The sequence below is a fragment of the Plecotus auritus genome, assembly GCF_963455305.1.
Source record: "Plecotus auritus genome assembly, chromosome: 4".
NCBI lineage: Eukaryota > Metazoa > Chordata > Mammalia > Chiroptera > Vespertilionidae > Plecotus > Plecotus auritus.
The window spans coordinates 98,406,137-98,431,919 of NC_137775.1; the positions used below are offsets into that span (position 1 = coordinate 98,406,137).

General features: G+C 50.3%; 1 protein-coding gene across 1 annotated transcript; it reads right to left on the reverse strand.

The window, feature by feature from the left end:
• Positions 1-1,670: 1,670 nt before the first annotated feature.
• On the reverse strand, positions 1,671-25,368 carry DEF6 (DEF6 guanine nucleotide exchange factor). The gene is made up of 11 exons (XM_080664986.1): positions 25,251-25,368; positions 13,388-13,528; positions 12,593-12,778; positions 10,767-11,003; positions 10,536-10,682; positions 5,282-5,390; positions 4,789-5,087; positions 3,789-3,955; positions 3,479-3,677; positions 2,455-2,545; positions 1,671-2,259 (listed from the first exon to the last, which is right to left on the reverse strand). Exons 1-11 carry the CDS (start codon positions 25,344-25,346, stop codon positions 2,036-2,038), a joined length of 1,896 nt encoding a protein of 631 aa, XP_080521112.1. The 5' UTR covers positions 25,347-25,368; the 3' UTR covers positions 1,671-2,035.
• Positions 25,369-25,783: the final 415 nt, after the last annotated feature.

Here is a 25,783-nt window from a genome sequence, read left to right on the forward strand (position 1 = left end):
AGTTTGAATCTTACTTCATCCCTTTTAAGCTGTGTGATACCCAGTCATTAACTTTAGGATAAGTTTACTCATGAATTCATTTTTAAAACATCTGTTGCATGCTTCCTGAGAGCACTGGGGACCTACAGGGAAGAAGATACGCCCCTGACCTCCAGGAACTCAAGCCTCTAGTTTGGGGACTGTTACGTGAAGTAAGGTGGAAAGAACAGCCCATGAGCAAGCCCAGGGGAATACAAAGAAGAAAGCTGCTAGTAGATCCATAAGGCAGAGGCATAGGATGTCCTCCTGGGCCAGATGTTCACGGGCCTCGCATGCCCATGGAATTTATGGGAATGTGAACTGGATTGTCCAAGCTACCACTGAGAGACTGAAAAGTGGGAAGTGTCCAGAACAGATGTGCATTTTATTTTTTTATATATATTTTTTATTGACTTTTTTTTACAGAGAGGAAGTGAGAGAGAGAGTTAAGAAACATTGATGAGAGAGAAACATCGATCAGCTGCCTCCTGCACACCCCCTACTGGGGATGTGCCCGCAACCAAGGTACATGCCCTTGACCGGAATCGAACCTGAGACCCTTGAGTCCCAGGCCGACTCTCTATCCACTGAGCCAAACCGGTTAGGGCCAGATGTGCATTTTAGAAAGCCCGTTCAGGCAGCCCTGGGGAGAAAAGTAAGCAAGAAGACCCAGTTACTGCTCTTATCCAGTTGGAAGGTGGTAAGGGCTAGAGTAAGGCACGGGCCATGAGACATGGCCCCAAGAGGATGGATATGAGTGACCAAGAAAAGCCAATCAATTGGACTTGGAGACTGATTAGATTTGGGGCAAGATGGAGGAGTCAAAATGAGCATGAAGGCAGAAGATCAAAGGCCTTAGCCATGGCAGTGGCCATGGGGATAGAGGAGGGAGAGTATGAAGGAGAGAGAATCTACTGGATTTGATGATGGGTTGTGCATGAGGTGGGTGAGAGGGAGGGAGCAAGTTGTTCTAGATTCTTAAATCTCTGTCTTAGGATAATAAGGTCAGTGAATCAGATAATATGAAAAGACCCTGGGGGGGTAGCTCAGTTGGTTAGAGCATTGTCCCAATACACCAAGGTTGTAGGTTCAATCCCCAGTCAAGGCACATACAAGAATCAACCAATAAGTGCATAAATAAGTGGAACAACAAATTGATGTTTTTCTCTCTCCCACTCTAAAAAAATATATAAATAAATAAATCAGTAAACAGATACTATGGGAAGAGAAGCAAGTTTGGAAGGCTTTGGACAAGTTACCTGACCTTTCTGAGCCTGAATTTCTTCACATGCAAAACAAAAATAATAACATCTACCTCTCAGAGTTGCCATGAGGACTGGGGAATTGCAGGACATAGTATAGATAGATGCTCAATAAACACTTTGGGTGACACTAATAACAGTTCTTGCGTATGTGCCAAGCACTTAATCCTCACAACAACCCAATAAGGTAGATACTATTATTATCCCTATTTTACTAACCTGGGAACCAAAGCACAGAAAGGTATAGAAATTTGGCCAAAGTCACCCAGTTAGTAAGTGGCAGAGTGTACTTTCCTAGCCCCTGTACTATATACCTTATTCTTTCTTGGACCTATAGCTCGGCTTGAGGGAGGAAGAGAGGAAATGGCAGGAAGAATGGTCAGCAGACCTGATCAATAATTCACTCCAAGAACAGTTTTTATTTGGAAATGTGCCTCCACAGCTTGGTGGCAGTCTGGGGGCAGATGGCCCCTGGCTTGCTTGTTTACTCTTTTCCAGCCCAGGGCATAGGATCCTTGGGGTTAAGGCACAGGATCAAGTTCTCAAGGATCAACATCGCAGGCAGCCTTAGTGGCCTGGGGCCTGGGGCTGGTGCAAAAAATAAACTAGGTTCCATTCTGGATTGTTTCATGGTTGGAGGGCCTCGGCCCTGACACCAGGTCCTCAGCTCCCTCTTTTGCAGGGGCCAGTGACACAGGCCAGCTGTGGCCAGGTCCTGGTGGGCGTGAGATTGGGGGGAAAGAGGCTAGCAGAGGCTAGTTTTTTGGTTCTGGGTCCAGTTTATCTTCCCGAGGGGTGGAAGCCGAGATGGGAGTCTCATCCCCACCGTTGAGGGACTTCTGCTGCTCACTGGTGCTGGGTGAGGTAGTCCTGCTGCCCTGGGATCCCCAGCGGGTCAGGCGCTTCAGGGAGGAGTCGCGGCGGGCAAGGAGAGGGGGCTGGAAGCCTGTGAAGGAGCTGCTGGTGGTGGGACGCTTGTCTGGCAGAGAAAAGGCAGGCGTGAGTCAGGAGAAAGGTACTTCGAAAGGAAGAGGTTGACAGGCCTGGCCTCAGCTCTGGGGGAAGAGGACTTCTGGCCTTCAGCCCTGCAGGCTCTGTAGATCTGGAGGTACCCCTCGCCCTCCCTTCACCCTCCTCACTCCAGGGAGAGCTCCAAGGTCTAGCCTGCTCTCACCTCCAGGTTCAATTGGATGCATGAGTCTGTTCATCTGGACATTCCAGTGTTTCACGTTGGTGCTGGCCTGGCGCAACTTCCGCTGGGCGGCCTGTGGGACACAGCCAGTGGGGAGTGGGTCAGAACCACTATCCAAGACAGGGTGTCTTGACCTTTACAGGTGCACAGGCCCCTTAGGATGTGACCAAGGCTGCTGATCATCTCCTCAGAAAACTCATGCATATTCACAGAGTTATATATATATACAGAGTTGGTATCCAATTTCAGGGGACTCATAAGACCCCTCCCAAAGGGTTGCAAATAGTCATCATTATAGTTTCCATTTATTAAGTGGCCCAGATGTGTTAAGTATATTTATTATCTTATTCAACCTCCAGAGCAGATGTTAACAACAAACAAGTGCGAAAGAGGTTAAGTGACTTGCCGGGGACACACGCTGACCTGACACCACTGACCCACCGACTCTCAGGAACTAGTGTACAAGCCTCTGCTCTGATATCCACCCGCCGTTAGCTGCAGGGTGTGGGGTCATAGAGGAACCTTTTCTTTCCATGTTACATATTTTTGTGTTTGAATTTTTTATGATGACCATGTAAGCCAACAAAGCGAAATAAAGTAAACAATATTAATAAAAACAAAACATCACAATATACAACCTCTCTTCCATGGAGATTTGTGCTTTAAGGAGAGGATGAAAAATACAGGGATAGCAAAATAGGATCTTGGAAGAGCAGGAGGAAAAATTTTGCCCAGATTAATAGTAATTATAAAAATAGCAGCTAATGTTTCTTCAGTCCTTTCTACATATGAAATACCACCTATTATCTCATTCAATCTCATAACAATGCTATTTCCAGTCCCCATTCCCCAATGAGGGACTTGAACTCAGAGAGGACAGGCATTTCTCCAAGGTCACAGCCAGAGGGGGATGGAACCAGGGTTTGAGGAAAGGCGGGGACCTGAGGTTACCGCTCTCACTCGGTCAGTCTCTGCCAGTCACCGCCTGTCCCACTGCAGGCCTCACCTCCACGTCCTCATCCGCCCTTTGCCGGTTCTGCCGCACCTCCTCCAGCTGCTGCTGGGCCAGCTGCAGGGAGCGGCTCTGCAGGGCCATCTCCTGCTGCAGCTCTTGCTTCTCCTGCTGCGCCTGCTCGATGTAGCGCTCCTGGTCCTCCTTCAGCCGCAGCAACCGCTTCAGCTTCTCCTCCTCCTCCTCCAGCAGCCTGCCAGCGGGCGCACTAAATCGTCTCCAGAGCCAAGGCACCTGGTAGGCGCTCAGCAAGCGGGACGGCGGGAAGCCAGGGAGTGGAGTCAGAGGGGTCCCTCAGCCTTACCTGGTCTGGGCCAGGCGCACGGCCTCCTCGTCCCGCCGAGCTTTCACCTCCAGTTGCAGAGCCTCCTGAAGCCTCTGCTGCATGTCCTCCAGCTCCTCGATGCGCTGCCGCTGCCGGGCAGCCTCCTCCTCCTTCAGCTCCATCTCAGCCTGCATGGATGCCCGGGCCTGCAGGGTTGCAGAGTCGGGTCAATGGGGCACAGGGCGGGGAGGTGGCAGGTGCGCGCCCTTTCCCTAGAGTTCTGCTAGGCTGGCCCCACTAGTTATCTCCAGGTGAGAGTTTGGGGCGTTCCTGCATGTCAGGCTCTCCTGACCTGATCCCTTTCTGAGAGCCTGACTAGGCCAGATAACAATCAGTGAGCTGATGCTGCAGGGGGAGAGGGACTCAAGTCACCCCCTGCCTAGCACCAGCCTTACTAATTACTATTATATATGATAATATAATGTGTTATAATTAAGGCTAGTGCTGGGAAGGGAGTGACTATAATTAGAATAATTGTTATAACAGCTGGTTCCTCATTTGCCTCACCATACCTCTGGGAGTCAACATGCCACTGATAAGTCACTGAAGGACAGAGAGGCTGAGTACCTTGCCTGAGATCCCAGGGCTCCGAAGAGGCAGCACTGGGAATGAATGCACGTGTCTGACTCCAGTTCTAGATCTCTTAAATCCTAAATCTAATTGCCTCTACACGCTGAGTACGCCCCCACTTTCATCCCCCCTTCCTGCTATCCTGAATTCCCCAAATTGGTTTCATTGTAAACTCAGATCAAGTCTAGTGTAATCTATTTCAACCTGAATCCAAGTTCATCCCTAATGACGTGGTCTTTAGCGGCTCCGCCCCCACCCATCCGTTGGCTCAAGCCCCACCTCACACCTTCTCTTCCCTTAAGCCACCCCCCTGCCAGTTTCCTCCACCCTCCACCCAGTCGTATCCCTCACAGGCCGGTCCGGCTCCTGGCCTGCCCCCCGTCCCGGGCCCCGCCCCCAGGCCCCTCACCTGCTCGGCCTCGCGCAGCTGGCCCTCTAGCGCCTGCTGCAGCTCGTGGTGCTGGCTGCGGCGCCGCGCCTCCTCCTCCTGCAGTAGGCGCTCCGCCTGCCGCTGCGCCTCCTGCAGCAGCTCCAGCTCCTGCAGCTTCCGCTCCTTCTCCTCCTGCAGCTGCTGCAACCGCAGCAGCTCCTCCTCCTTGGCGGCCCGGCGCCGCTCCCGCTGCTCACGCTGCTCACGCCGCTTCTGTTTCAGGTCCTTGTGCAGCGATGTCTTCCCTTCGGCCTGCAGCCGGATGGCCATCTGAATGGCTGCGAAGGGAGCGGGAGGGAGTCAGCAGGCGGCAAGCCCGAGGCGGGGCGGCTGGAGGTGGCCTGCTGGAAAGGGACCTTAGGAGTCGCAGGAGTCGTTTCCAGCCTCCCGCTGGGCAAAGTGTCATCACCCGCTTACACAGATGAGGCGACTGAGGCCCAGCCAGACCCAGGCCACCCCGTGAGCAACTCACCAGCGGTCCACTCCTGGCGCTGGCGCGTGTCCGAGGCGCTCATCTCGTACGTGCGGGAGGCCGTCTTCACACAGAACATGCAGCGCTTTCCCTCGCGGTCAGGCAGCACCTGGGAGAGGGCAGGCTGGCCTCACTGACGTCAGGGTCACACCGGCCCTGCCCCAGGGGTCTCCAGCTCCAGCTCCAGCCCCTACCCCTCCTGGCTGACCATCTTCCCTGGCCACCCTCCCACTCTGTTTGCCAGGAGCCTGTGTGCCCAGCTTGGAGTTAGTTCTGGGGCTACGTGTGTCCTCACAGCTCTTGTAGACTTTGCTCTTTGAAGGTGGAGTGGGCTGTTTCCATCTTGGTATCTCCCCACAGGGCCTAGCATCTAGTTGCCACCTCCAGTGACCGGGTCCTCACTATCCAGAATGTTCTCCATTCATTCATTTCACAGATATTTTGGAGTGTCTACTGAGTGCCACTCATTGTTCAGGCATTTGGGATATTGAGGTGTGCCTCACAGACCAAATCCCTCCCTGCCTTCCCTAAGCTACACTCTAGTGGAAAATAATAGTTACCACATTTTGAGCTTCTTATGTTGTAGGGTCTGTACTAGTGTTTTATATGCATCATTTTATTCACTCCCCCCAGACAACCGTGTCAGCCAGGCATCATTATCTCCACTTTACAGAGAAAGAAACCGAGGCTCTAAGAGGCCCGGAACTTGCCTAATTCACACTACCTGCTAGTAGTGGAGTTGGGATTTCTGCCTAGATCTGTGTTTTTTCCACAGTGACACCTATTTCCTCATTTGACAAAAATGGACAGAGCCTAGGGTGGCTATAATAAATTTTTAAAATGTAAAATAACAAGTGTTGGTAACGATGTGGAGAAACTGGAACCCTCATACAATGCTGGTAAGAATGTAAGCAGGTGCAGCCACTATGGGAAACAGTTTGTTCCTCTAAAAGTTAAATAGAATAACCCTGTGGTCCAGCAATTCTACTCCTAGGTATGTATTCAGAGAAATGAAAACACATCTCCCCCCAGAAATTTGTACACGGATATTCATAACAGCATTATTCACAACTAGAGGCCTGGTGCACGAAAACTCGTGCACTGGCGGCGGGGGGGGGGGGGGGGGGGGAGGGGTGGCTTCTCTCAGCCTGGCCTGTTCCCTCTTGCAGTCCAGGACCCCTCAGGGGATGTCTGCCTGCCAGATACCTTAGCACAGCCATTAGCCCAGCTTGTGGCTGAGCAGCACTCCCCCTGTGGAAGCACACTGACCACCAGGGGGAAGCTCCTGCATTGTGTCTGCCCCCTGGTGGTCAGTGCATGTCATAGCAACCAGTCATTCCCAGTTGTTCAGCAATTAGGGTAATTTTGCATATTATCCTTTTATTATATAGGATAGCAAACAGATGGCAACAACCCAATGCCTATCTATAATAATAAAAGGGTAATATGGTAATTAGACCGGACAGCCGAATGACCTTCCGGACGTCCAGACATCCTTCCTGACAAAGCCGGGGCCCAAGGGAAGCCAGCCAGGGCCCCGGGTGCCTGCTGGCGGCTGGAGGAGGGAAGCCCGGGTCCTGGGTGCCAGAGGGAAGCTGGTGCTGGCAGCTGGGGTAAGGAAGGCCTACTCTTGCATGAGTTTTCATGCATCGGGCCGCTAGTCCTACATAATAAAAGCCTAATATGCTAAGTGTCTGGTCGTTCATTTATCCGTTCAACCAATCAAAGCGTAATATGCTAATGATATGCTAAGGCCACTCAACTATGATGTGCACTGATCACCAGGTGGCAGATGCTCCAACTGATAGGTTAGCTTGCTACTGGGGTCTGGCCAATCGGGACTGAGCGAGATGGGCTGGACATGCCCTGGAGCCCTCCTGTGGCCCCTCCCCCCAGCTGGCCCCACCCACAATCAGCCCCCAACACCCCAATTTGGGGCGGGGCCAGCCAGCCAATTGCCCACGGCCCCTCCCCCCCAGCTGGACCCCACCTATGCTCAAATTTGTGCACCAGGCCTCTAACCAACAAATAAATGGAGAAGCAAAATGTTGTATATCTACAATGGAATATAATTCAGCCATAAAAAGGAATGAATTTCTGATCCATGCCACAACATGATGAACCTTGGAAACATTATGCTAAGAGAAATAAGCCAGACACACACACACACACACACACAAAATTGTACTATTCCACTTATATAAGGTGCCTAGAATACTTATTCATGGAGACAAAGGAGGGATGGGTGAGGATGAGTTATTGCTTAATGGGTACAGAATTTCTATTTGGGATGATGAAAAAGTTTTGGAAATAGATGATGATGATGGCTACACAAACTGTGACTCTATTTAATGCTACTGAGTTATACACTTAAAATGGTTGAAATGGCAAATTTCTTATTATACATATTTTTTTCCTACTATTAAAAAACTTTTTGTGCCTGACCGGCATGACTCAGTGGTTGAGCACTGACCTATGAACCAGGAGGTCACAGTTTGATTCCTGGTCAGGCACATGCCTGGGTTGTGGGCTCAGTTCCCAGTGTGGGACCTACAGGAGGCAGCCGATCAATGAGTCTCTCTCATCGTTGATGTTTTTATCTCTCTCCCTCTCCCTTCCTCTCTGAAATCAATAATTTTTTAAAATTATTTAAAAACCAAACCAAACCAAACCAAAAGAAACTTTTTGCTTTAAGCCTCTAAAAGGGCCTTATGTGGCCGAAACCGGTTTGGCTCAGTGGATAGAGCATCGGCCTGCGGACTGAAGGGTCCCGGGTTCGATTCCGGTGAAGGGCATGTACCTTGGTTGCAGGCACATCCCCAGTGGGGGGTGTGCAGGAGGCAGCTGATCGATGTTTCTCTCTCATCGATGTTTCTAACTCTCTATCCCTCTCTCTTCCTCTCTGTAAAAAATCAATAAAATATATTTAAAAAAAAATAAAAGGGCCTTATGTGGCCTACAATGAAATTTTGCGGCCCAGCCAATATAATGGTATGTAAGAAACGCTTTAATAAAAATTTTGTAACTTAATTTTTACAATATCCTGTTATACATAATCTATATATATAAAAGCCTAGCTCTGGCTGGTTTGGCTCAGTAGATAAAGTGTTGGCCTGCGGACTAAAGGGTCTCAGGTTCGATCCCAGTAAAGGGCACATGCCCGGAATTGTGGGCTTGATCCTCAGTAGGGGGCAAGCAGGAGGCAGCTGATCAATAATTCTCTCTCATCATTGATGTTTCTATCTCTCTCTCCCTCTCCTTTCCTCTCTGAAATCAATAAAAATACGTATTAAATAAATAAATAAAAAATAAAAGCCTAAGCAACCGTTACGACTGAACAACAGGTTGACCGGTTGCTATGACGCACACTGACCACCAGGAGGCAGACGCTCAACATGGGAGCTGCCGCCTGATGGTCAGTGTGCTCCCACAGCCAACCTCCCAGGTCCTGCCAACCTCCCATGGTCCCTCTCCCTGGCTGGCCGGCCCTAATCGACCCCAATTGGGACTGGGTGAGACAGCCCCTATCAGCCTCCATCACCAGCCAGGCCGAGGGACCCCATCTGTGCATGAATTCGTGCACCGGGCCTCTAGTATTAATAACGAACTACAATGTTTGCTAATGACTGATTACTATAAACGTGTTGCATTCATTTCCCTCACGCGCCTTACGCGGAGTTGCACCATTTCTCTCCACTAATACTAGCAGCGAATATTTTAGCAGCCTATTGCCACGTCATTAGTCTTGGACTGACTTGTTTGGTGTGTGCAACAGGAAATATTTCGCTTTCGGAGAACAAGAAAAATAGGTTTATTTGCGTTACGCTTATTAAGTTGTGCAGTTATTCAGTGTCTGGTAAGTTAATGTTCAAGAAAAATATTTTTTTTAATTGATTTTTTACAGGGAGGAAGGGAGAGGGATAGAGAGTTAGAAACATCGATGAGAGAGAAACATTGATCCGCTGCCTCCTGCACACCCCCCACTGGGGATGTGCCTGCAATCAAGGTACATGCCCTTGACTGGAATCGAACCTGGGACCCTTGAGCCCGCAGGCCGACGCTCTATCCACTGAGCCAAACCAGTTAGGGCCAAGAAAAATATTAATTTTTATTAAAATGTTCTATTATTTTATGTTAACAATTACTCATTTATTTCAGCCCTTTGTATTCAGCATGTCTCTATCGAAATAAACCTACGTTCCTATTAAAATTGAAGCTTTTGTTTTTTTGCAGCCACATAAACTTACATCTTGCTTATTTGGCCCATGTTAGCCTTTGAGTTTGACATGCTTGCTCTAAAATAGTAATGGACAGAGCCAAGGGAGGAAAAGGGAGGGGAAGGGGGAAAGGAGAGGAGTGTGGAGAAAGAACAAGGAGGTGAAGAGTTGCCAAAGGGAATGGACTTTGGGTGAAGGAGAAAGACCTTTAAAGAGAATTTTGAGGTTTTGCTGGGTAGTGTGAGACATAAGCTGTCTCCTCTGAAATCTTTAGCAAAACTCACATTATTTACCAATGACTTCGCAGGTTTTTAAAATATATATATACATATATATATGTGTGTGTGTGTGTGTGTGTGTGTGTGTGTGTGTGTGTGTGTGTATACATATATATTTTTTAAATATATATTTTTATTGATTTCAGAGAGGAAGGGAGAGGGAGAGAGAGAGAAAAACATCAATGATGAGAGAGAATCATTGATCGGCTGCCTCCTGCACACTCCCCACTGAGGATGGAGCCCGCAGCCCGGGAATGTGCCCCCAATGGGAATCAAACCTGGGACTCTTCAGTCTGAAGGCCAATGCTCTACTGTGCCAAACCAGCTAAGGGTAAAAAATATATATTTTTATTGATTTCGGAGAGGAAGGGAGAGGGGGAGAGAGAGAGAGAAATATGGATGAGAGAGACACTTTGACGGGCTGCCTCCTGCATGCCCCTTACTGGGTATTGAGCCTGCAACCTAGGCATGTGCCCTGACTGGGAATTGAATCTGGGACCTTTTGGTCCATGGGGCAATGCTCAGTCCACTAAGCCACACCAGCCGTGCTGCAGGTTTGTTTTTGTTTTTTTAAAAACACACCTGACATGGATGAGAATGGCCTTGAGGTACCCAGGTATATTTGGGTTACACGCATCTAAGCAGAAATTGTCACTGGCTTTTCTCCACTCACCCTCCTCCTGAGCCTCTTGCCCTCATACCCCACAGAAGGCCTTGTGGGCCCTGAGGTGTGCGCCAGCCCTTCACCTGGCCCCTTACCTCCACACAGCACTGCCCATCCAGTGGGATAGTGCCCCTTTTCTCCTTGCACTCTTCACTCCCAAAATAGCAGAGGCAGCTGGGCTGCAGCTGGAACCAGCGTTCCGCCCAGTTCCTCCTCAGGTGCCCTCGCTTCCACAGGTAGCCCTGCCAGACAGGGCAAAGTCAGAGGCTTCACTGCCCCCCTTCACTCCTCCTTGGGGTCCTCCCCTGCTGCCAGCTTGGCCTGACCTGCTTCAGGACATCTTGGATGAGCTCCTGGTAGACCTCATGGATGGCCATACTGAGGGTGTCCCGCCCCACGCCGCGAAGACAGCGGCCGGAGTTGAAGAGCTCCAGGAACTGCCAGACGCTGAGCCCCCCGGTGGTCTGGGCTGCCTGGGCCTCCTGGGCCAGCAGCTCCTCCAGCTCCGCCAAGCTCACCTCCAAGCTCATGCTGCTGAGCACCTTCTTCAGCAGGTACTCCACCTGAAGGGGGAGAAGGCCTGCTGACTGCCCAGGCAGTGTTGCTGGTACCAACACTAGGGGGCGCTCCCCACCTGGCTCCCAGAGCCTGGGCAGAGGTGACCAGGAACAGGGGTTGGGAGTGGGGGCAGAGAACTAAACTGGTGGACCAGGGTAGAGATTTGGGAGGGGATCCTGGAGTCCCAACCCCAAGTCAGGCATCCACTCCCTTTCCCCAACTCACAGTCCCATTCCTTCCTGCCTTAAATTAAGGTCGGCACTGTGGGCTAGGTAGGGGCTAGGTAGGGGCTAGGTAGGGTAGGCAGAGGCAGCCGGTCACAGAATATATCAGAGGGGGTGCAATCCAATACCCTCACTTAGCAGATGACAAAACTGGGGCCCAAAGGGGAAGTGACTTGTTCTAGATCACACAGCAAGTTGGTGGCAGCCAGAACTTGACTCGGATCTCCTGAATCCCATGTGAGCCCTCTTCCGAGCCCCAACCCTGGGGACCCTCCCTTATGGGAGGGCAAGGGGCCTGGGGTGGGGATAATCAGGGACAGGAAACCTGTTGCGGAGGAACCGGAAGTGGTGGTTGGGGTACATCCTGCTGCAGTTGGTTCACACTGCATGCTGATCACAGCAGCAAGCAGCCTTCTGGGAGGCCACCTGCCCTGACTGGCAGGGTCTGGCAAGGCTGCCATCCCCGGTGTCTGTAGATGGACACATGTCCCTCTCCTGCCCCAGCAGCTTCTTGGGGAACCCCGGTCTCAGCTGGGACTGGGGTGGGGTGCACCAGTTCAGGGCTCAGGTGGCTCCCCTCAAAGTTCTCACAAACAGAAGCAAGGATACAAATCTGAGAGCAGTCAGACATGTGAGTACTTCTTGTAAACACGATGACCCCCTCCCTGTCTGCCCTAATCTAAAGACTTAAGTTCACCCTGACATCCTCACAGCCAAAAGGGTTTAAAGGGCTGGAGAAGGCTGAGCAGATAGGAGAGGGTGGAGAGTAGAGGGCGGCAGGTTGACTGGAGAAGGGGGCTGTGCCCTGACCTCACTGATGAGTTTAAGAGGGAGGGTGGATTCCTGGCCTCTACTCCCAGGAAACCTCTCTGGTCCTGCACTGAGTCTGCCCCTGCTCTCCCTGTACTGTAGCAGGAGGGGAAAATCTGGAGCCAGGTCAGACTCAGTTGTCCACCTGGAGTAACTGAGAGAGGTCCTAGAAAGGTCTCCCTCCCCCTCGTAGTGAACCTTCTCCAGGGCCACGGTGCCTCAAATCCTGCCATCTGATCTTCAATGTTTTTGTTTTTAAGTGCCCAGTAATGTATCCGGCACTCACATCTCTGTGTAAATAGAATTGCAGGTCATTTTCCTGCTGTGAGGCCAGCAGGGCCTGAGGAGGTGTGGTTTTGCTTCTCCTGGGAGAAGGCACAGGTGTTCTGACAGGGGCAGTGGTGGGTGCCTGCAGGTAGCTGAGTGGAGACAGGCATCAGCATGGGAACACAAAGAAGTAAGGGGATGTGGGAAAGTACAAAGGCCATTGGGCTTCCTTCATGGTTTGGCTGAGGCCTGGCCTCAACTGGTGCAGTCCCTGGGGCTGCCATGACCCTCACCTCATCTGGAACCATGATCAGAGGGTACTTGTCCTCAGACAGGAAGTTGAAGAGGCACCAGAGGCGGAAGGCATCCTGATTGGAGAGCATGCTGTTCCCGTTGCTATCCACCCGGTAGTTCTTCTTGGCCGTCAGGGTCCAGCACAGCTCATCAAAGTGCTCCTTAACAAAAGCCCCCTCCTCCACCTGCCACCAGGCCTGCAGGTCAGTCAGGGAGGCTGCCCTGGCCCGGCTCTACCCTACACCAGGCTCCAGCTGGCTTCTCGGGTCATCTACTCCCCTGCTCCCCACCCAGCCAAGTCCCCCTCTAACTGAGGTATCCCTGAGCTGACTAGCAGGTAACTAGCTGGTTCTAACCACCCTGCCCCACCCCCACCCCCATCCACACATCCACATCCACCCCAGTTCCCTTAGCCCAGAGGAGAGAGAAGGAAGGCTCAGGGGGATGGACAGTCAAGGAGAACCTGAGAAGACAGTGACAGCTGGGAGGAGCAGGGGGGACAGCAGAGGGGGAGCTGGAGCGTTCTTTGTACAGGTTGCAGCCGGAAGCTGGAGGTGGGCCTCGGCAGGGATGGGGTGGAAAGCTATGGGAAGGGTGGAGGCTAGGAGAGAGCTGAGGGAGACTGAAGGTGAGTTAAGGGGGGCAAGGAGGGGTGAGTGGCTGGGAAGTGGAGGATGGAAATGGGAGATGTACAGAGGGGACAGAAGTGGGAGTTTATAGCGGGGAGGACATGTATTGGGGTGCTGGCTGGGAAGTGGGGAGAGGTAGAGGTGCCTCCCCCACGCTGGGCCCACCTTGTCCAGGATGTACTTGTTGAGGTAGGGCATGTACCCCTGGCTGGACACGGGCCCATCGTCATCATCTCGGAAGTGCTCCTCCAGAGCCACAGGGTCGTGGGGGATGTGCAGGACCGTGTACAGGTTATGGGACAGCACCTGAGACAGAGGGGCAGTTAGCCTTCCTGCACCCCAACCCAAGCTGGGCCAACAGACAGCTCCCACCTCTGTCCCCTTCCGCATCCTGGCTTAAGTCCTCTGCACTCATTATGCAATCCAATCATTACTGAAACACACACATATATAATGGAATATTATTCAGCCATAAAAAGAAGGATTTTGCCATTTGCCACAACATGGATGCTAAGTGAAATAAGTCAGAGAAAAACAAATATGTATAATCTCAATTATATGTAGGATCTAAAACAAAACAAAACAATACAAAAATCCCTCATAGATTCAGAGAACAGATTGGTGGTTGCCAGCGGTAGGGGGAGCGGGCGGGGAAAATGGGTGAAGGGGGTCAAAGTTACGAACTTCCAGCTATAAAACAAGTCATGGGGTGTAACGTCCAGAGTAATGACGGCAGTTAATAGCACTGTATTGCATATCTGCAAGTTGCTAAGAGTCCATTTCCCCAGCAGGAAGGAGGTTGGAGTTGAGGAAAAGAACTACATGTCTTCCAGGGCTTGGAGGAGACCAGATGCGTGGCCTTCTGGCCAGGCGTCTGCGATTGCACATTGTTGGAGCGATCAGTGTCCCTGAGGGTTGCAGCTTTCTGTAAGTTTGCTGTGGGGGAACCAAGAAAGAAGGCATATGCGGGTTCCTACAGAAACTATAATTCCAGGAAAGATTTGGAGGAGATGAAGAAGGCTGACATCTTTCAGAGTGCAAAGTGATCTTGGAATATAAAGAATTTCTTTGGGTTGAATTCCATGGAAGTTTGTCACTGAGCTGTGTTCCTAAACTATGAAACAGGGATATTTGAGCTGAGGAATAGTTCTCTTGATAAATAAACGATTAAGAAATAAAAAAGAGCCTGGCTGGCGCGGCTCAGTGGTTGAGCATCAACCTATGAACCAGGAGGTCACGGTTAGATTCCCGGTCAGGGCACATGCCTGGGTTACAAGCTTGATCCCCAGTTGGGGGCTTGCGGGAAGCAGCTGATCAATGATTCTCTCTCATCATTGATGTTTCTATCTCTCTCTCCTTCTCATTTGCTCTCTGGAATTAATAAAAATATATTTAACAACAGCAAAGAAATAAAACATAAAAGTAAAATAAAAAAGGAAGTTCCTAAGAGAGTAAATATTTAAAGTTTTCATCACAAGAAAAAACCTTTTTTTGTAACTACACGTGGTAACGCATTTTCACTAGACTTATTGTGGTGATCATTTCCCAATACAATTGACTTTTGAACAACTTGGGGTTAGGAACACCAATACCTCTACCTCCACCCCCACAAAGTCGAAAATCCAAGTATAACTTTTGATTCCTCAGAAACTTAACTACAGCCCTGGCCCAGGGGTTGGATTGCCGCCCTGTACACTGAAGGGTTGCAGGTTCGATTCTCCGTACATACCCAGGTTGTGGGTTTGAACCCCAGTTGGGGTACCTATGGGAGGCAACAGATCGATGTTTCTCTCTCACAACAGTATTTCTCTCTCCCTCTCCCTTCCTCTCTCTAAAATCAATAAAAAACGTTAAAAAGCTTTTTTAAAAACGTAACTACAGTTGTCCCTCGGTATCTGCGGGGGATTGGTTCCATGACCCCGTGGACCCCCAGTTCCACAGATGCTGAAGTCCTTTACATCACATGGCATAGCACAATGCCTCCAGGTGGCCCTCGCTGTTGGAACCCCAAGCACGGACTGAAAAGGCCCACGGCTGGTTGAATGTGCAGATGTAAAACTGGTGGATAGGGAAAGCTGAATGTATGTCTATTAAAACTATCCATATGTAAGTGGACCCGTGCAGTTCAAACCCGTGCTCAAGGGTCTACTGTATGTACAGATAGTGAATCATTATGTTGTACACCTGAAACTAATGTTAAATGTCAATTATACCTCAAAAAACAAGCACAAAAACCCTAAAGCTTATAAATTACTCTGCACCAAAGCTCTGAGCTAAGCACTTTACATATATTTCACTTAACCCTAATAATAACTATTAATATCCCCATTTTAGGGATTAAAAACAATAACCCTAGGCCCTAAGACATTAAGTCAGTCACCCAAGGTCAGAGAGCTGGCAGAGCTGGGATCAACCCAGGCAGCCACGCTCTGAGCCACTGCATAGGGAGGGGGGTCTGTCCTCTTTCAGACCAGGACACTGAAGCTCAAGGCACCACCGGCAGCAAGAGCCTGCCATTCAAACACAGCTCTGCAGACCCCAAAGCCCAAGAACTTCCTGCGATGTGGGGCTGTCTGCAGGGAGACGGCCTGTCACCCAGGGCAGAAGCCCCGACCTGATCGGTTCTCACCAAAGACTCTGTGTTCGGGCTGCAGCCTGCCTGGCACCCGGGTGTGTCCGCTGCCATAGACAGTGTGCGATTCCAGGCCCTGGCCTGCTAGAGATGGAAGGGAGCTGCAGAGGGCTCAGAGGAGCGTCCTGAAAATGCTCTGTGGGGGACAGTTGTGGAGGACAAGGCCTAGAAGGGATGGAGGCCATAATGGTATGGAAGGGAAGCAGGGGTTGGTTAACAAACCCATAATATTAGAAGGGAGAGGTTGGAGTTTGAACAAGGAAATCGGGATGTGGGGGGATGCCTTGAGGTAATTCTGCTATAGTACTTATCACACAGCATAAACGATTAGTCACTATGCACACCTACTATGTGCCAGCCACTGCATGAGGTGCTCTCTCCTGCACACCACAGGCTGTCGGTAAATGTTCTATCTCGCAGCTGACTCCACTATCAGTTAACCTTGGAATCAGCTCCTCTGAGGCAGAGCTGGCAATATCTATACAGGGCATGCGTGCCCAGTCTTCGTTTCTCTATTCTCTTCTGTGCGAGGAGGGGAGAAAGGACTGAGACTTCTCCCCAATGTTCTCGGGCCTCCGATTCAACTTGGCAAAGTGGGATGTTGGGGGGGCTCAGCAGAGCGTGTTTTCTTTTCCCTAACTTCCCACTGGGCAGCCATCCCTGGTCCCCACCCCAACCCTCTTTCCCACACTCTTCAAATGATCTCACATGTCATCTTTGGTTTCACCTTCTCTTCTTCTAGAGGACAGCAGAAGTTTCTTCCTCATGAACTCTGCCCCCCTCCCTATTTTGATAACAGAGACTTGATTTCCCTTTGAGAAGTACCTCTCCCCCATTCTCAGTATCTGTGCTATTGACCATTTGCACCCCTACCCCACCTGTCTGCAAGGGTGGGCACATCAAGGTCACAATGATTGCTTCAAGGAAGGGCACATGACCAAACTGGGCCAATGAGAATCAGCCCTAGGATTTTTGCTTCCTCTAGTGAAAAACAGGTATACTCTTTCCATGGAGTTGTTAAGTTAGGTGCAGCTGACATCTTTGTCCCTTTGTGGGAAGTGCCTGCTTAAGAATAAAGCCATCAGTGAAAAAAGCAGAATCAAGAGCTAAAGAGAGTCATTTCAGAACGTGATCCAGCCATGCCTGACATCAATGCTATGCTTAGAGTTCTGGTTAAGTGAGCCAGTGAAAAACATCTTCCTTTAGTTATCTTGAGTTGGGTTTCTATCATTTATATCCAGAAAAAACATGACTAATACATCTGTGATCACAGGACATCAATCCCCAGTCCAAGAGGTGCCACTGGCTCAATGCCACTTATAGCCCAGGGTGACTAACGTGAGAGAAATATCCACTTCTGGAGAGACACGAGTTACTCTAAGAGTTTTACATATTTCCACCTGTTGCTTCCTTCTCTTTCTTCAAGTCTCTTAAAGCACCTCTTTAAGAAGCTTCCTGCATAGCCCAGCCAAAGCACTACACTCCAGTGGCGGGCATGGGGTGGGGGTGGGGCCTGGGGTAAATTCCTTCACACTGTGAGCCTAAGCTTTGGTGTCAGTAAAACAGGATAACGCCTGCCATGGGCTGTGAGGATGGAGTGCCAGAATTAGGTCTGCACGGAGCAAATGGCAGTTCCCTTCCCGTATCAAAAGTGCAGTTTTTATTGTTGTTAATTCTCATCAGAGGATATTCTTTTCATTGATTTTTATTATTTATTTATTTATTTATTTAAATTTATCTTTATTGTTGAAAGTATTACCGATGTCCCCTTTGTTTGTTTTTCCCATTGACCCCTCTACCACACACCTGCCCCACCCCTGTATTGTCTGTGTCCATGATCTTTAGAGAGTGGAAGGGAGAAAAGGAGGGAAAGAGAGAAAGAGAAACATCAATGTGAGACATATTGATTGGTTGCCTCCCACAGGCTCCATGAATGATTGAAACTGCACAGGCTGACATTCTAACCACTTAGCAACACCAGCCAGAGCGAAAGTGAGCTTTTTTACTGAACAAATTGACATAGACGCAAAGACTGGTCATATCAAGTCCTGAGGAGGTTGTGAAGAAAAGGAGACTTGAATGCCCTACTGGTGAGGTGTGAATGGGTTGTCTTTCTGGGGGCAAGAATCCCTCAAACTTAACAACCATCCAACCTACAGATGCTCCAGGGAACACAGCTACAAGCTCACTGAAGACTGTTTATAATGTGAAGTGGAGACAGCCTGGGGCTCCTCAGGAGGGGAAGGCACAGCGTGTTGCAGACCTGTGTGTGCTCATGGGCAAGTAACTTAACTTCTCTGAGGCCTTAGTCTTCTCCGGGAGGGCAATAGGGGGCCTGCTCCACAGGATTTTTCTAACAAAGCACTTGTTAGCACCGTGCCTGGTGCCTATTCCTGGACTGGAATTGCTCTTAATTCCAACCCCCACCCCCAAAGGAAGGTGCATAGTGCATTGTTTAACAAAAGTTGTGAGCTATTTTTATTAGTATATTTATATAAACAGACATAGAAAGCTATGTGCAATATACGGGCAGGTGAAAAAAGTAAGCTGTAGGATAAAATGTGTGCAAAGATTAGGTTGAGCCTTATCAAACTGCTATTTTGGTAGGTCAAAACATCAGAAGTCAGCAATTTCATATGTTCAACCTTATATATTTATTAGAGCCCGATGCACGAAATTTGTGCAAGGGTAGGCCTTCCCCCCTTCCCCCCTCCCCTGACGGCTTCGCCGCCCCGGCCCCTGTCCACACCCACCTTGGCCTGGCGCTACCCATGTCCGCTGCCACAGACCCCCGGTTCCCTGGTTCCTCGGAGCCCTCTGATCGATTGCCCTGCAGAAGATGGCCTGGGCCTCCCTCTGCGGGGCGATCATGGTGTGATGACAGGCCCCCCTCCCTGACCAATCCATTGCACCCGCCTTGGCTGGCCTGGCACCAGTGTGTGTCATAGCGTGGTTGACCGGATGGTCATTCTGCTGTTCAGCCGTTTGGTCGATTTGCATATTATGCTTTTATTATTATAGATTTGTACATAGAAAAAAAATCTAGCTCTGGTGGTGTTGCTCAGTGGTTAGAATGTTGGCCCAACCAAAGGGTCACAGGTTCGATTCCCAGTCAAGGGAGTGTGCCTTTGTTGCAGGTTCCATCCTGGGCTCCAGTTGGGGTGCGTGGGGGAGGCAACCATTCGCTGTGTCTCTCTCACACTGGTGTTTCTCTCTTTCTCTCTCTCTCTCCTTCCCTTCCACTCTCTCTAAAACTTTCAGTGGAAACCCCCACACTCCTATCCCCATTTCTGCTTTATTTTCCTCCAAGTCAGGTATCAGCTTCCATGAGATGATGCCTTTTTACTTTTCTCGTTTATCATGTTCTCTGCCTGCAGTGGTAGCACACAAGGGCTGGGGTTAGCTCTGTTTGTCTTACTGCTGCATCACTGGGCTGGCACACAGTACATGCAATAAATCTGTTGAATGAACTTAAATGCTTCATGGGGAGAAGAAGAAAAACACAAAAGTCGGACAGACATGGACTGAATCTCTCTGAGCAAGTTAACCTCACTGGGTCTACTTTCATCTCTAAAAAGGGCGCTCAAGGAAGTAATGTACAAACCCCTCCTACCCCAGGATAGAGCCTGCCACACAGCAGCACATGCGTTATCTAAGCCACTTTTCTCCTTGGTCTATTTGGCCGCACTGTCCTCCTCTGAGACCTACCTTTCTCACCTGTACCTCTTGCCAGTGGAATCTGAGGGGCCCAGGGCAGAGGACCTGATCCCCATGAGCTGTCAGGCATCAGGACAAGGAGGAATTAAAGGCTCCAGACACTCAGGCTCAGGGCCTCTCCCCAGAGAGCTTAGCAGACCTCAGACTGTCAGGCTTCCGGTGCCTGGGTGTGGTGGGGGCTGGGCGGGGAGCAGGTGTGGCCAGAGGGTCATGCTGGAAAGGAAATGGCTGGGATGGGGCCAGCAGGAGCAGTCAGTTCTCAGCCCCGAGGCAGGGACTCTCACTATGCTCCTTTTGCAGATGAGCACGTCAAGGCCTGCTCTTTTTTTTTTTTTTTTCCCATGTACCTAAGCCATTTTCTTTATTTTTTTTTATTGATTAAGGTATTACATATGTGTCCATATCCCCCATTCCTCCCCACCCCACTCCTGCTGTCTCTGTCCATTGGTTATGCTTATATGCATGCAGACAAGTCTTTTGGTTGATCTCTTCCCTTTACCCCCACCCTCCCCTGACTTCCCTCTGAGGTTTGAGCATCTGTATGGAGTTTCCTCAAAAAACTAAAAATGGAACTCCCATTTGACCCAGTGATCCCACTTCTAGGAATATATCCCAAGAAACTAGAAACACCAATCAGAAAGGATATGTGCACCCTTATGTTCATAACAGCACAATTTACAATAGCTAAGATTTGGAAACAGCCTAAGTGCCCATCAGCAGATGAGTGGATGAAAAAACTGTGGTACCTCTACACAATGGAATACTGTGCTGCTGTAAACAAGAAGGAACTCCTACCATTTGCAACAGCATGGATGGGGCTGGAGAGCATTATGCTAAGTGAGTCAGTCAGAGAAAGATAAATATCACATGATCTCACTCATTTGCGGAATATAATAAACAACATAAACTGATGAACAAAAACAGATTCAGAGACAAGGCCTGCTCTTGATCTGTACGCTATGCTGGCTCTGGCTGAACATCAGAATCGTCTGGGGAGCTGGTGAAACTGAAATATGCTGGGCCTGCCCAGACCTACTGACTCAGAGTTTCCTGGGGTGTGGTCCAGGTGTCTGCAGTTCACAGGCTGCCATTTGGCCTCTTTCATAGAGAAATCCCACAGTCTCCCTCTCTTCCCCGCCCCCTTCCCCCTGCCCTGTAGCCCTGACCTCTGGGTTGGCAGCCATTGACCTTGGACAGGCTTCATTTATTCACTGTTTCCTCTAGAGCAGTGGTTCTCAACCTTTCTAATGCTGCGACCCTTTAATACAGTTCCTCATGTTGTGGTGACCCCCAACCATAAAATTATTTTCGTTGCTACTTCATAACTGTAATTTTGCTACTGTTATGAATCGTAATGTAAATATCTGTGTTTTCCGATGGTCTTAGGCTCTACAACAACAGTTCTCAACCTAGCAGGGTCACCTAAGACCATAGGAAAACACAGATATTTACATTACGATTCATAACAGTAGCAAAATACAGTTATGAAGTAGCAACGAAAATAATTTTATGGTTGGGGGTCACCACAACATGAGGAACTGTATTAAAGGGTCGCAGCATTAGAAAGGTTGAGAACCACTGCTCTAGAGGCATGTGAGGGAGTGGTTATCCTCTGGGGGGTTTGGAGTTCCCTTAAAGCTCAAGTGCAGGGATTGGGGCTGCTGCCATGCCCACGGTTCTGTAGTTTCCAGACTTCAGGAGTAGATGCAGATACAGGGGCTTTGAGGACCCATAAAAGCACCAAGCAATGACTGCAGAAAGACTGAACGGTCACTCTCCCCTTCTCCCTCCTCCACAGCCTATAGTCTTTACAGGTATCTAGGTGCTAAGTGATTATTTTAAAATATGCAGATCTTTTTAAGAGTTACTGAATGTGTTTTTCTCAACCAGCGGGTACTAAAGTTTAGCTGCTATCATGAGGGAGGAGCACTGGGAATTTTAAAAGGTGAGAGCTGTATGCCTGTGAGGGCAAGAAGGGGTGGGTGTGGGCATCAAAGGGAAGAGAGGCTCCCTCCGAAAAGGGAAGGAGAGCTGCATCAAGGCTCAATTTCACCTATTTGATGTACTTTGTTAACATTTATTTTCGTAGGTTGTTAGCTGGATAGCTTAGTGATCCCCAGTTCAACCCTAGGACTTTACAGATAAGAAACTGGAGGTCCAGAGATGGTGGTGATTTGCCAAGGTCACCCAGCTGGGGAGTAATACAGGTATAAACCTACATGACTTTGCATCAAGTGGTTTATCAACTGATCTCGCCCCCAGCCTTCTTTTCTCCCCCTCCCCCCCCCTCCCAGGCCGAGGAGACCAGCAGCTGGTAGGGGTCAAGGCAAAACTGATGACCTCAGCCAACAAATTCCTGGAGTTGTTCTTAACTTCTCCTCCACCAAGAAGGTATTGTCTCTCCCCAGAGGAGACAAGCAACACTACCTGGGCTCTAGGACTACCCTGAGTGTTGATTGGAGGCTCAAGAGCCCCCCCCCCCCCCCCAGCAAAGTAGGAAAGGCCCCAGTCTGCCCTCCCCGCCTTCCCTGGCTCCTGTCAGCCAAGGGGAAGTGGTAGGCCAGCTCCCTCCTAAGATCCTCATCCAGCCAGAGACATGATGTTCCACCCACACCCCCAATCCTAGGCCCCTCACTGTGGGCCTGGCAGTCCAGGTCAAATTCCCAATGGGTCCCCCATTAGGCCTAAAACCAAAGCTGCTCCCCTAGGGAAAAGGGTGTGGCCATTAGGAAGCCCAGCCTCCCCAAGGGACCCTCCCTACAGCCCTGTCAGGGCTACTTGCTCCTAAAGTTCTTTAGGGAAGGAGGTTCTGAGGACCCTCTAAAAACTCAGTCCTCAACTCCTGAGAAATTCTGTGCTCAACCCCAATCCAGAAATGTCATTCCTATTGCTGTATTTTTTTTAAAAAAATTGACTTCAGAGAAGAAGGAAGAGGGGGAGAGAGATAGAAACATCAATGATGAGAGAGAATCACTGATCGATTGCCTCCTGCACGCCCCACACTGGGGATCGAGCCCACAACCAGGGCGTGTGCTGGGAATTGAACCGTGACCTCCTGGTTCAATTCTAGGTCAATGCTCAACCACCAAGCTACACCGGCCAGGACCTATTGCTCTATTTTCAGTGTTCTCAACCCAACTGGGCAAAGAGCACTGTACTTCCTAAAAGAATTCAAAGAGAGAAAAACTCATCTGATCTCACCCCCAGCCTTCTCTTCTCCAGAGAAAACACTCCTGACCCCTTGGGCTACTGCTCAGAGGACCTGCTGTTCTTCCTCCTCCTTCTGGCCTCATCATGGCTTTGCCCAGGACAGTCAGTGGCAGCCCTTCTACCAATACATCAGGGCAGAAGTGGTGACTTAACGGACACATATACTGGTACCTTGGTCTGGCTAGTTGTTTTCCTGCTTGGTTCCAACCAAGGACTCCCAGCCTAGGGGCAGTTTTAGTGAGGAGATGCTACCCCCAACCTTCTCCCTTCTCCCCAAGTTTTTTTTCAGGGGAGAGGGTGGGTATCTCTCTCTCGTCTGCTTCTTCCTCCGCCTTCTGACCACTTCTCTATTGCTCTCTTGCCTTTCCGGCATCCCCACCCCCAGCACTATCACTACTTCCTCCCATTCCAGGGTCCACCTCAGATGACATGGGCTCTATATTTATGCCCCATCCACCAACTGCGGGAGACTCTCATAGCCAGCTCAGATTCCCAGAGTGAGCCAGTTTTCTGTTGCATGGAGGGAGAAATCCACCACTGACCTCGTGTGACCAAAGAGGCTGCTGTGGGCTCAGTCTGAGTTGTACAGACAGCAAACAGTTCAAGTATGCAAGCTCCCCATGGAATCGTCCCTGCAAATACTCAACCTGTGGGGTGGGGAGCAGCCACTAGCCCGGTTAGAAGCCAAGACAGAGGCTCAAGAAGAGATGGATTTTGGATGATCTGCATTTCTTCTGTCTAAACTGAAGACCCCACTAGATGACATGAGTGGCAATAGACAAATTGAAGTAGACTATAGGGAAGAACCTGCCAATAGCGCTGTTCTCCCAGGTGATCAAAGGCAGTAGTGGACTCTCCTTCCTGGGAGAGTCAAGAATAATTTATTGGGTACTCACAGGCTGGCTAAGGGAGAGATTATGGGACAGGACCAGTTTGGAACAGCCAGTGACACTGCCTCCAAGATCAGCAGGGTAGGCAGTTGGAATGAGGATGGGGATAATACCTACCCAGTTCCACTCATCTCCGGTTTCTAGGCACCTCCTACCTTGGTCATTAAGAATGGAGATTTCCTTGAGACTGCACCCCTATTTGGGGGTGCCCAGAGGAGACACCAGGAATCTAGGGCCTTAGCCTAATGTCAGATACATAGTTGGTGATCAATAAATATTTGCCGAGTGAATGAATGAGCCCCTAAGGCAGATCCAGAGAGCTGAGGCCTACCCTGCTCCCGTCTCCCACTGTTCCCTGGTTCCAATAGTTTAGGGCAGCAATTTTCAACCCTTTTCATCTCATGGCACACATAAACTAATTACTAAAATCTGTGGCACACCAAAAAATATATTTTCTGCCCATCTGACAAAAAAAAAAGAAGTATACTTTTTTTTAATCCTCACTCAAGGAGAATATTTTTTCCATTGATTTTTAGAGAGAGTGAAAGGGAGGTTTCCTCCTGCTTGCACCCCAACTGGGATTGAACCTGCAGCCAAGGTACATGCCTTTGACTGGGAATCGAACCCAAGACTCACCGGTCCATGGGCCAACACTCTCATCATTGAGCAAACTGGCCAGGGCAGGTATAATTTTGATTCATTCACACTGGACGGCTATTGTTGTGCTGGCTGTTGTTATTTTTTTATTTGGAACTCTAAGGGCAAGGAGGTCAGTGCCACTGACTAAATAGGCATTGCATATTTTTAAAATTCTTGCAGCACACAGGTTGAAAATCACAGGCCTAGGGTCTTGCTTCTTGCCCACTTACTAGGGTGGAGAAGGCAGCATTCCCACAGGACTGGAGGAAGGAAGGAGAGAAACCCTTGGGCCTACCAGGCATTGTCTAGGGCCAGCGAACCTTAGGGAAATCACCGAGGGGCTCTCCCTGGGCTCAGATTCCACCCCCTTCCTACCTGAGGTCTCAAAGCTTAAGGCAACAGTTCTCTAACCCCATGTGGGGGACGTGGAGGGGAAGCTGGGCATGAGCATAATGCCCTTCCCAGCTCCGTCCCACTGGGAGGCAGGCTTCCAGGAGCTGTTCTGCCAAAGGAGACCGAGTGGCCAGTTTGGACTGGGAAAGGCTCTGTAAACCTCTTGGCTGCGGAAGTGGCTGACAAGCATTAGCTAACTGTCTCTCTTCAAAGGCAGGAGGAAGCTGCAGGAAGGAGCCGGGTACGTGCCCAAGCTTGACTCTAGGGCGATGTGTGCTCATCACACGGAGTCTCTGACGTCGCCTGGCCCATGGCCCTCAGAAACCATGATGCCGCCTCAACATCCCGACATTGGAGGGGCAGGCTCTGGGCGATGGCTCTGCACTGCCCCTGCTCCCTAGACAGTGGGCAGCAGCCACCCAGTACTGGCCCCCTCCATGCCCGGGCCTCTCGATGGCTGGGTGCCCAAGAGTTCAGTGTTCACGCCTGGCTCGGCAGTGGGGCCTGTGGGTGTCTGCCAGCCTCCCTGGGCCCCGCGTGCCCTCACCTTGAGCTGGGACTTGGAGACCTTGCCGCTCTTCTCCACGTCCAGCGCGGTGAACGCGTACCAGATGGACTTCAGCAGCTCCTTTCGCAGGGCCATGGCTGAGGCGCCCGCCCACGGTGGCTCTGACACTGAGATCCGGTTTCAGGAAATGCAAACGGTTGCAGAGACCACAGAGGGGCTGGCGCGGAGCGAGAGCTCCACCTGCCTGCTCGCGGGCTGCCTGTGCTGACTGGCGGGGCCAGCCTGTCGCTCCTGCAGGGCTCTGTGGCCCCACTCGCCAAGGCAGCGAGGCCCAAGCCCCAGAGCTGGGGCCCCAGGTGTGTTCTGCTGGCTGCCAGAGACAGCGTGCTGTGGGCAGACGCAGGCCCAGCCTGACTTTGAAGTCACATGCGGGTGAGGGGGGTCCCGTCTCATTCCACATTTACCAGATCCTACATAAATTACTTAACCTCGAGCAGCTTCCCCACTGGTAAAGCAGGAAAAACACCCAGGCCCCGAGTTGTAAGAAGGTCTGAGAGTGGCTGTAAGCAGAG